The sequence below is a fragment of the Sturnus vulgaris genome, chromosome 10, assembly GCF_052056855.1.
Source record: "Sturnus vulgaris isolate bStuVul1 chromosome 10, bStuVul1.hap1, whole genome shotgun sequence".
Taxonomy (NCBI): domain Eukaryota; kingdom Metazoa; phylum Chordata; class Aves; order Passeriformes; family Sturnidae; genus Sturnus; species Sturnus vulgaris.
In genome coordinates, this window is record NC_142252.1 from 12,497,995 (window position 1) to 12,510,332 (window position 12,338).

A 12,338-nucleotide genomic window follows, 5' to 3' on the forward strand; every position below is an offset into this window, starting at 1 on the left:
GAAATGGTAACTGTACGCCATTAAAATGAAAAAGATCATAACATAAAAGTCCTGTAGCTGTTGTTTCTCACAAGATACGAGCTCATTGTCAATCTGTACATCTAGGTAGAATTAGTGTAATATATAGGATACAACAGCAACTAGTGGATAGATGAATTTGAGTGGGGCTGTGTTCTCCATGTAAGGAAGAGGCAGTGCTTACTCAAATGCTGTTAAAACTCCCTCATTTACAGCTCCTGGAGATGAAACATACAGCAGATTGCCTGTAACCATAGCAATTGGCTTCGACATGAAAGATCTCCAGCATAGAGGTAGTGGTAATGGCAGAAGCAGTGTGGAAGATAAAGGTGTACAGATAGAGACAGTGCCAGTGGAAGTGAACTACACAATAAGTGAAGACGAGGTGCCCTAGATGGATTCGGTCAGATGTGTGAGTTTGGTGGGAAGGTTTGGGCTGGTGAAGTGTTGGGGGAGGGTAGGGACACCTGAAGAGAAAGATGAAGGTTTGGAGCTAGGAGGAGAAAAGGCTGGCACAGAATATGGGGAAGATTGTGCTGCTGGAGGCTGCTGTCTCTCTGGTTGTTGCCTTTCAGCAAGGGTAGGTGGATTCCAGGGATCCCAGTCAGCTCATGGCACGATTCCACACAAGTTGCTGGCTCTCGAGGATGAGGTGTGGTGTGATTCCTGGTCAAGGTGCAGCACTCAGAAAGATGCAGATATTCCATATCCCAAAGCAGTGCTAGAGTTGTAGACTTGCACTTCGGAGATGTGGAAGGAAAATGCCCAGAAAAAAAAGCTTTGCTAAGAGGTGAGAGAGGTCAATTGCTTTGAGCTATGAGCACTGGTATAAGTAAAATATCTGAGATATTTACTTTAATATTTTGCTTGATGTCTATTTTTGGAGCTTTTGTTTTGGGAAATATATAGAAGTTGTTTCCTCTTATTATTTCTGACAAACTTAAAGGGAACCACTTCTAAGAACAAAGTCCCTTGTACAGTAATCCATAGAATCATGGATGTGAATAGATTTTCAATAATAATGAATAATAATAATAATAATAATAATAATAATAATAGAATTGGCCCATGAATTTCAGAGAAGAAGAAACCATTTACAAGAAGCAAACCATATCAATGAACTAAGGACTGCAGGTCAGGACTCTTTAGCTTCATAAATATGATTTATGTCTATCCAAATTGAATTTATGGAATCATTACCAAGATTGGGACCAAACCTCTCAAAATCCGTTCAGTTCATTTGTGACAAAGACTTTTAAAGTTTTTACTGGAAAAAAAATCTCAGTTGAAGGTCTTCAGTGTGATTATGGTTTAAATCTGTCTGATTAGGGATAACTCCATTTGAGCAACTGAATGACATTTGGGTAAGAGCACAGAATCCAGGAGTAAGAGTCCCAGGTTGCAGGACTGCTCTCCAGGACTGGGATGGCTTCCTGAGGAAGAGACTCAGCTCTCACACCACAGCCTGTAAATCTATCACATTGTGCAGAACACATAACCCCCTTGGTCTCCCTCACCCTGCTTTTCCACTACTTGTTCTTGGCTTATAAAAGTTATTTTTGGTCATCCAGGCACATCTTTACAAAGGCATAGTAAATATAAGATTCATACAGCTATGTGTCATCTTAAATCCACTCAACTCCCCAGGTAAAAAACAGGATCACAGCAGTGAACATTTTAATAAACAAGCAAAGACATTGTACAAAAAAAGAGAACAGATAGAAAAAAAGATGTTACAGTTCAAAACCTCCTATCTAGGCTGGAGAAATGAGGCTGAGGCTTGTATACACATTCCCATTCTGGAATATTTACTGCCAGTGTTTGGTCCTGAATTAGAGCTGTAGGTGATCAGCTCTAATTCATTGTTTCACTCTCTGATTTTGAAGCAATCAGAAACTCGTGAAACCAGCTGACTTTGCAGGATTTGAAGGCTAAAATCTGATTAAACAAGGTTGCTGGATATTACCCACCATCAAATCACTGGTTCATCTTTTCAGTGTATCTTTAGGAACATATGATTGCCCTGAGATATCTGCTGAGAGAGAGATTCTTTTATGTGTAAGAATTAGCTGGCACTGTTATTGCTAGTATCTGGCAAAGTTTCACTTTCTGCTATGATTTGTGCTTCTAAATTAAATTTGGTGTGGTGCTAGCAGCTTGGGATAAGCACCAATTATAAGTTTTGATAAAAAAAAAATCAAACTATAAATCTAAGCCTGTCTGAAATGCTAGCTAAAGATTTATTCCAAAGTCTATCTACATTCACAATGTACCTCAGCCCTAGAAAATTCCTTTTTACATCATCACTTTGCAAATCTAGATAGTCTTCAGATGCTTAAATTTTAACATCTGCTAAATAGGGTTAGCATCACTGTCAAATTGGAATGAGTCTTCAGTGACTGGGTCCAAGTCTGCAATCATCAACTGTCTAATTTGGTAATGGCAACTTCAGCAGAAGCAGAATCAAGACGGATAATTTCTTCCCTATCAAATTTATGTATGTTGTAATTTAATGAAAACGTTCCCCAAGGGGATTTCCTTTCCTGTGCATAGCACATGATACTTGAACACTTTTCTTACCCCTTTTTGTATCCTATCTACCAATACTAAAGTGTCCTTGAAAAATACCCTGGCTTATATAGGCGCAAGGTGCCATAAAGGTCTTTCACTACCTTGTAAAATGTAAATAAATATTTAACCCTAATTATTGGAAATACTATAGGAATCTTCCCTCGTCCACCAGGAACTTTGCTATAAAAAGGCATTCTACCTGGAAAACACTATAAGCTAAACTAAAATTTCTCCTTTAAATACTGTGAATCCAGATATATCTGAAAGGCATTCCAATTCCTTTAAGGTGTTTAGGAAGTCAGTACTTAGAGATTAGGCATCTGCTGGAAACAGCAGCTCTCTGGTAGAAGAGGTAAATTCCAATAGGGAAAAAAGCCCTAAGCTTTTCTGCAAGATGGGGTTACTACTAAAATCTGTGGGGGCATCAATTTTCCACTCTCAGGTCAGACTGTAGTCAACACTGATGTCAGCCCACGCAAGCACATATCAATAATGACAGTGTGGCTCAGCCAGCAGTGCTCTTACCTCTTGGCTCCAAGGTCACAAGTTTAAGTCTCCCACCAGGACTTGGGCCGATTCTTAATGCTGACATGGCAGCGCAGCACCAGGGAGGTGTTGAACTGTTTGAGGTGCCGTCCTTCATGAGATGAGATGTTAATCCAAAATCCCTTTCTCCTGTCCCTGCTGCCTGTCTAGGCAATATTGCCGTGGCACTTTTGTGCAAAGAGGCTGGCTAAGCCTCCTTCCCAGCCAAAACTGGCTGTCACAGCCAGGCTCGGCTGTCCAAGGCAGAGCACAGGCCATTGTGTTCTTGCCCCACCATTACTGTATTTAGTTAAGTACAATGGAAACATTGTTAAGCATTTAGGATGCACAGGATATGAAGGGCCTAATGCAAAAGCCAAAATCTAACACAGTTTTCTAAATTCTATTGTTTATCATGTCTCTGTGCACAGGCACACAAACACATTATATGTATATTTAGAAAGTGGGGCTCTGTTAAAAATTACATTCAGCTTGCACCCATTCCATTTATATTATGTTGAGCAATTATATTCTTTCCCTCAAACTGATTTTTTACCATTTTGAAATAAGAACTCTGCATTTAATATCGCACATTCTTTATTAAAGAACCATATTGTTTGGCTTGTCATGATATAGAGTTGCTTTTCCATAAGTACATTAAGCATGGGTACTCAGGGGATATTTTCTTCAAAGCAAGTGGAAATTCTGGGAAGAAACGTGTTATAACAACTGTCTATGGTTAAGAATGAGAAATAGTAGAAAGCTTGGATGTTCCCTGAGGAATAGGGTGCTATATGTAGCATTGTGGAAATGTCATCTGAGGATGGTTATGAAGTAAAAGACTGCATGCTCCAATTTATTTAATTTCATTTTATCTTATTTTGCTTTATTTCCCCTGACACATTGGCTAGAACTAGATCGTTAAGTGTTCATTTTATTTACAGTACAACGCTATTGATGAATACAGGCGCACGTGACCTGAGCCTCAGGAACTACATACAAAGAATTAATATGGAAAAGATTATTAGGTAGGTACAAGTTTGGGGGTATATCATAATAACGTAGGAATTTTCCTCCCCCTCAAATTAGAAGCTCTATGATCTTCTGAAAAGAAACTACCTATTTGAAAAAAAAAAATCAGGGAGTAAAACTTCAAAATAATGGAATCTCCCTTTTTTTTTTTAACCCCCTTTGCATAATATAAAGTCCTTAAACTCTTTTTGCAGCAGTCCTGCTGGCTTTCTGTTGCTTGATATTCTGACCATTTTTGAACCCTTGAACTCTGACAGAGAGGAGGGACTTGGAGAGGTTGTCATCTGATCTATGTAAGAAGGCAAAAGGAATAGCTTTCTCTTTAATAGCACTCTTTTCTGCTTAACAGTTGGTGGGAGATTAAAATGATCTAGGTGGATAAGGCAGGTTAAAGGTCAAGGGACACCACAACTCCCCCTCTTCCCTGCATGTCAAAATATAGACAGGTCATTAGAAGTTAAAATTTTGTGCCCCTTTCCAAAATATTTCAGTTTATATATTATCATTTATATTATTTATGCACTCATTTTTATTGTAAATTCCAATTCTTGAGGGGGACTGGACCCCTACTAGGCTACTGTCCAGCCTGTATAGTCGTCAGGTGCTGACATTCTGAGTTTCAGCCATATTAATTGCTGGATAAAGGCTATAATCCCCTCTCTTTGAAGCCCAAGACTGATTTTTAGGCAGTACTTCAAAAGCAGCACACAACTGAAGAGGCATATTTCCTACTAGCACTGAATCAACATGATTTACTCTGTTTGCATTCGTCTACATACGCTGTGCATATTTGGCTGCACAACAAAAAGGTGTGAGTTGGCTGTAATATAGTCTAAGGAGAGGTTTTTACTCTCCTGGAGTTGATGCATGACCTCATCTGAGACATACCGTTCCAGATCTTTGCTTTAAGCATCATTAAGAAAGTATAAACTCCTATATCATGCTTTTGTTACCAATGAAAAATCTTGCCTTACGTTGCTAGAATTTCTTTCCCCCTGCAACATCATATTAAAACTATAATTTAGAGTGAGGCTGTTTCTTAAGCTGTGAATAAATAAGGCCTGTGTTTTGTAAAAGCAAACCCTTTTCGAAACATGGATTTTAATATCTTAAATACCGCAGCTTCTTAATTAAATGAAGCTGTGATCCAGCAGCAAATATCCATTATTAAGACTAAATAAACATATTGTTTAGCTTGTTTTCGGGAAAAGGAAATGGGTGAAGAGGCCTTTGAATTGTAAACAAATTGTGGCGATTGCAGAGCTGATGGCTGAGTGTCGGTGTGCTCCTCTCTCGTGGCTGTGCCTCTTTTTGTGGGGTGTGCTTGGCTGTCCGCAGAGCCGCGCTACGGGGACTTTCTCATCCAGGATTTGCCAAGTATACTTAGTGTTATGTTTGAGAAAGATTAACAATATTTCAGATCAAAGGAGAATCCTGCTGCACGGTCTTACGAGATTGTCATTCACTTCCATTATGGCTCATTTGCACAAGATTTTCATGTAATATGCGCCATTGTTTTGATGGCAGTGATTTGACATAAAGACAGGGCCAAAATGCATCTCGGAGCCCCACTCCACCAGGCTGGGGGGTAGCTGGGGCGCAAAGAACTTGCCAATCATAAAATGCAACTTTGTCTCGGTTATATTAAAGCCTTTATCAGGTGGGAAACTTTTGAATGAGTGTTGATTCAAGGAGAAAAACTATCAATGGCTGGTTTTAATTAGAATGTGGGCGCTGTTTTAACCAGGTAAAGTTTTGGCTAATGGAGAATAAAAACCTCATGCAAAGAGCAATTTTGGTCAGTCACATATTCTGATGGTCTTTTGTTTCTTTGAAATATGGAATTTGTTTCGCAAATGTTGGAGAACCCCATAGCAGGAGTGACACATGAGAAATTTATTTCTCCCAAAATTTATTGTTTAACCTAGTAGCTTCATTTTAAAAATCAGATTTCCCATGTGGATGCTTTGCAGACACTTTAAAATGCAGATGCATTAGACTGTAGTGCAATACAGGAATCAATAAAATTTATTGGAGAAGAAAAGTAAAGTATATCACATAATCTTCTTCAATTCCTTTCTTTCAAGTAATAACTTTTTAGGTAAGGTCAGATTTTACGGGTAAATAAATGTTGAACTTAAAGTTGCTTGAGCAGTTTAGTTTGATTTAAAGTCGCAACTTGGAACTGGACAAAGCCTGTTGCTTTGGCTTTAATACACCCTGTTGGGCTTAGGTAGCACAGGAAACTCTGTACAGGAGCTGATCCAGGATGCCTAAATCTGTAATTCCCACTGAGGTCGAACTTGCAGTGACTCCAGAAAAGGACTGCAGGATTACCATCCTTTCCTGTCCAGCCAAATGCCTTAGGTATAATTATTCAAGTTTAAATCAAAATTTCAGCTGTAACTGTAAGTTTCTTGGCTTTCTGTGCATCTAAATTGTCATTTAAGATTTTTACATTTTTTCTTTTTCACTCTTTTTTTTAAGGTATGGTAGTTTTTTTCCATTAGTGGGGGAAAAGAGAAAATGTGAAAGCATGAGAAGATGTAGGACGTTATACAGGGAATTAGAAAACAATTTACTTCAAAGAACTAATGATGTCTTTAAAGCTGTTTGTTGCGTGTGTGGAGGTATAATGCTAAGAAATGCATATGTAAAACTCAAAAGAAAAGTTATTGTGCAGAAGATTATTTCAAGATGTAAATGGTATATTATACTGGCTTTTGTGTATTTATTAACAATAATTTGCTATGGGTAAAACACCTGAAACAACTAGGTATGAACTGCAAAGAATATTTCAGAAAGAAATGTAGAAGAATGCCACTGAAGTGATGTGTTTTGAATTGTTTTCACACTTTGCATTGCAAGTTACACTTAAACACATCTGGTGTTCTTTTAAAACGAAAATAACTGAAATATCTTTATATGAAAATGTGTGATGGAAGGAACCTTGTGGCTGGGTTATAAAATCTTGGTAAATGGACTGTAAAGTGGAAACAGTGAAAAACATTTCACTTTGGTGACGATAGCTGGCATCTCCTCTCTAGACTGCCACGAAAAGGATTTATTTCAGGAAACTCATCATATACTGTGGAAGGTAGCATCTATATGTCAGCAATTCCACTGACATTTTATGGAAAGCTTAAAAATATAAACATTAATCTGGTGGATCCCTGTTTTTCTCCCTGCTCAGGAAATGCTTGCAGAATACGCGATCAACAGCGCCCTCTGCACCTGAAACCCCTCCGGTTATTAAACCCAGACGTTCCTACGTGCTGGAGGAGCCTTTAATTTCAATTACTGCTTTTTCCAACTGCTGGTAGGTATAGCTGGGCAGCGGGGGAGGGGTAAGAATATTCAGCTATATTTTTAAGTGCTATGAAACTTTATAATATTACCTGAAAGCTTCAGCACCCTTAGGTACAAAATTTACAGCAATACATAATTTAAAGTTGCATAGAAAAAAACCAGGCGCGAAACAGCAGCAGAGATGCTGCACTTTTGCATTCCCTACAGCATAATTTAGATCCCTAGTGCTGCACTTTTGCATTCCTTACAGCATAATTTAGTTCCCCAGTGTGTCATTAACAGTGAAGTACTTCACAGTCTGGAGTTTTGTTTTAGTGCAGGTTGGCGGTATTGTTTTAATAATTTTTAAGTCTTCAAATATTAGATACAGAATCAGAATTATCTGTTTCTTGTAGTGCTAAAAGATTTGTTCTGGGGAGTTTCCAGAGACCAGTAGTAAAGCCAGAGACTGATATGACAGTATTTCAGGATTTGTTAGACATAATGAAACATACTGGAGAACTAGCTATTTTTGCAAGGCTCAAAATAGAATTATGCAAGGAAATAATTATTACAAAAATGTATTAATTTGAAATAAGTATGTTATGTTCCTACAATAATACATGTAAGAAATAGGTCCTGTGTGAAAAGTTCTTGCATAATGTTTCTTGATGATCGAAAAGAACAAAAATCAATTTATATGTGCTATTTATATAAGCAATTAGTACAGCTGAGATGCTAAGTGAGCTCATAATATACTTTGCTTATTTCTATAAAAGGCATTAGATGAACTGTCCAAAAAACTCGCAGCAGAAACATTATATTTCTCTTAAATTAAAGCAGCAGTTTTTACATACTTTCTACCACAATTTATTTCTTCAAACCAGAGGCAAGTGAAATATTAGAATTACATATATATATATATTATATATCCATGAAGTATAGAAATGTATCAGGATACTTTGAATTTTTAAAAATAGATTATGTGTTTCCAGTTTTTCACTAGGGATAATTTAATTCTTTGCTTTTTCTCATCCCTCTCTTAGTCAATAATTCCATATCTTTAATATGAAAGTTGTTCCTAATTGCAAGTTTTGTGTCTGAAATATGAGTTTTAGAAATGTTCAGGCTTATTTCTACACAGATTACAGTTTATGGATTTAAAGAAAAAAAAGAGTGGATTGTATGGAAATTATTATAAAGGACTCTTTTCATAAAATTAAAGTAGCAAAGTTAACACCTAAGAGTGGTACTTTCTTGCTTTACTAGAATGGACATAGACCTGTATCTGCAACATAATATTAATGTGACAAAATTTGTTTTTAAAATTTACTCATTTAAGAAAGGCAAACTGTCTTTGTCACAGCAATTAAGAAGGAAAAAAGTAGAAAGCGTAAAATCATATTGCTTCTGCATATGAACCAAATACTTCCTAAAAAATTCAGACATATCTGAATGCTAATGTAAGCTTAGATTATTGATGTGAAAGGGATTTAACAATCAGAAAACAATAGTTCTTTGTTACATTTCTACTTTTAAGCAATTTAAGATGCTGCTTGGAAAGATATGAAGTCTCAGGAAATTTTCAAAGGCAAAGCACTAATGGCTCTTAATATCACTGTGTTCATTTTAAGAGCAAATTAAAAGAGTGAAAGAACGGTGCAAATAATTGTTTCATATGTTCTTTGCTTGTGACTGCTGTAATCATCCAGGCTGATTTACAAATGTAGACTTGAAGGTTTCTCAGCTTCCTGCAGTGTAGAAGACTGTTACTTTGGCACTCACACTCATGCCCTTGTAATCACCACTCAAAACTGTGCCCTGGTACTTCCAATTCCCAGTGTCTTGATTGAACACCTCATTCTGTGCTAACAAGGTGTCCAAGGTATTTGAACAGGGGCTGCAGTCAGAAAATTGTTAATGGTTTCACTCATTAAGAGTTGCTGCACTAGTTTTGGTAATTTGGTAACTGTCTAAATTGCAAGTTGATTTTTTTCCTTCATTTTAAATAATGATGCTAAAATTTGAGACCAGGAACACTAGCAGCTAAAAAACCCCAGAAGGGTGCTTAAATCACTGTATTTGTATTAAAGCAAAGGGTTTTCATAGCAGAAAAGGTATGATTTTATTTTTGAGATTATGTTTTAAAATTATTGAGAAATGCATAAACAAGTATTAAATAGAAATCTAAGGACAGAAAATGCATAAAAAGGGAATAGTAAAGTGTAAAACAGCCTGAAGATCTTAAAGAAACTATTTAGGAAGCAAAGCTAATATTAAAATTACAAACAAAAAAGTAGGAAAGAATTTGCCTTGGGCTTAGATGTACAGTTTTGGTAATTGGGATGAAATTCTTTAAACTAAAAGGATTTATAGCTGCAGGAAACTGTAGTATATGTACCTGAAAAAGGCCTTAGGAGTCTTTAATATTTTTTTGCTGTATTGCTAGCTAAGCAGAAAGTAAGCCAAGATGGGCCTGATCCCTGCAATCCATACTCAAATAAGAACCTTTTTCTCTTTCACTTTTTTATCTTGCTGAGAGCAGCATTTGGAAAGAAATGTATTTTCTGGGAAAAGAAAGCAGTAAAGTGTTATTAAAATTCATTAAACAAATGATGTGAAAGAGATTTTACTGTTTGTATCCTTGCTGTCATCTGGGATCAGTAAGTTACTTTCTTGAAATAGGAATATTAAAGCAGGGAGTAGGTTCTGTTTTCAGAAAACATTTTACACCTGAAGAAAATTTTCCCCCATGGAGATTTAATATCTGAAGTGGGAAGAAAACTTCTCTGAAAAAAAATAAAGTCATAGTTTGCAGGTTTTTATGTACTAAAAGTTTAAGCTACCTCTAAAAACTTGTGATCTACTCCTTTAAAAACAGGATTAAAATTCAATGAGTTGGCCTCCGCTGCATCTTTTGGCCAGGTTTTGTGGTTTTTCAATTACATATATATATATCTTTACAAATAATCTCTCTGTGGCTGTGAAAGTTGCACACATAAACGAAGGGAAACTAAAGGGAACGCTAACACTGGCCACACAGACAGCACTGTCAAAAGCACACTATAAACAAACTGAGGAGATTATTTTCCCCCGTTGTTTTTCTTACATTAATTTTAAATATTCTTTGTAACTTTAGAAAGCAAACTACTTTCCAGTACAAGTGTGGATAATATCTTTGTGGTAGGTGGTTTGAACTTGTTCTTTACCGAACAAGTATACACTTTAATAAAAATCATACCGGAAAATGTAAAAATAATATCGCAAATATTTTGCCAGATTTGAAATATGATATGATTTGGCCTTCACAGGAATATTCTAACCAGCAGGCAATACTCATCTGATTTTGTTCGAGCAGAATCTCTCATACAGCTCCTTTAACCACTGCACTTTCATAAAGTTATGCTACCCACATCATTTGTCTCTCAGCTGGCTGGGATATCTCTCCAAGGTACACAGCTCTTGCTCACGATGGAAAAAAAGATTGCAAGGGAAGGAGCGAAATGAAAGCGGTGTTTACAATGCTGCTCAGTTTGCTGAGAGATGCGCTGTGAGCAAACAAGTAAATGTGAGCTGTTGAACAGAACATACTGCTCAAACATCAGAGAAGTGCAACACGTCTCTGTGTTTTATTTTAATTCCTATCTTTATTTAGATTCATGCTTTTAAAAACTTTTTGGCATTTCTATTTATTCAATACTGGCAATTATACTGATGTCTAAAAAGCAAACGACCTATTAATATATCAGTGTATCAGTTTTCTTCTGTGTGCCTATTTTACTCTTTGCAGCTGAAGTGGGTGTGGATAAATACATTTTAGAAGAAAATAGTTTTGAGTTTTGTTGTGTGCTCGGTGTATTTCTGAGCTAGACAGTTTCCTTTTAGTAGTTAGGTCATTCCTCTGGAGCTGATTGTGAAGATAAAATCCTAGCTATATAAATTGAAAACTTTTCTTTTTGAACTGGAAGTTGAATAAAGACCATGACTTTTCCATGGAAAAATTACAGAAATAATGGCCCCTGGCTGTGGAGGCATTTTTTTGTTTTTCATGAATCAGGCACAAAGTTATTTAAATTAATTCTGGTCTCATCACCCTAATAGAATATCATTACTGATCTTTAGAAAAAATATTAGAAATCAGCAGTGTGTGGATGCAATAGCAATAGCTGTTTGACCAATTTCCCCAAACAATTTTTTCTTTATTGAAAAGCGAGATTACTGATGACAATACTCACTCATGATGCACATGCTTTGCGCATTTCACACATTATCTTTTTATGTTAATTGCATGGATCAAAAGTACTAACTACTCTATTGCTTCATGATCAATAAAGGCTAATTTATTTACTGTCTTTTGAAAACAGTCATTAAAGAAAAAATTCAGAAGAAGAAACTCTGTTAATATTTCTATGTAATTTAAAAAATATATGACAAAATAAAATCTTTACTACCCAGGCTTAGTCTACAGTTATGCACCACCTAAAGTGTTCTGCTCTTCTGATTGGATCCACTACGTAACTCATACTGAGGTATGATTATATGCACTGGAAGACAACAGATTTAATTTCTCTGTGACTACTGCTTAACAGAGTGCAGGATATCAGGTAACACACCTACAGCCATATACTTCCTTAAATGGGAATATTTTCCTTATTTTTCCCTTCTCCTTTCTGACACTGACACCTCTGTACTAAGACTTGTGTACTTTACCAGTTCATGTTTCAAATGTGTGAAATGTCCCTGAAATGAGAACCCTTCCCCTGAGTGTTCTGGGGTGGTCCCTGTGCCAAGGGATGAGGAGGCTTGAGGTGGTGTGAAGCAGTGGATCCATCCCAGATCTGACACATTCTCCAGTGGCCCATTTCTGCCTACTAGTTGCTGTGCATGGGCTTCCTACATAGCTC

The 12,338-nt window shown here is 36.7% G+C and overlaps 1 protein-coding gene across 8 annotated transcripts in view; it reads left to right on the forward strand.

Annotated features, from left to right (window-relative positions):
• The first annotated feature begins 316 nt into the window (after positions 1-316).
• Positions 317-12,338, forward strand: part of LOC148222652 (uncharacterized) — a 107,086-nt gene continuing 95,064 nt past the window's right edge. For 3 of the 8 annotated variants that reach the window (XR_015805717.1, XR_015805718.1, XM_088170830.1), the window contains exons 1-2: positions 6,374-6,513; positions 7,340-7,465. Coding sequence is in view for 1 of the 8 variants with exons in the window: in XM_088170830.1 (XP_088026956.1) it covers positions 6,416-6,513; positions 7,340-7,465 (224 nt within the window). In the remaining 7 variants the exon portion in view is untranslated. Of the gene's footprint in view, positions 431-4,058; positions 4,143-6,373; positions 6,555-7,139; positions 7,244-7,339; positions 7,466-11,889; positions 11,964-12,338 lie in introns of those variants that run through there. The other 5 variants (XR_015805724.1, XR_015805723.1, XR_015805720.1 and 2 more) reach the window with 4 other exon arrangements.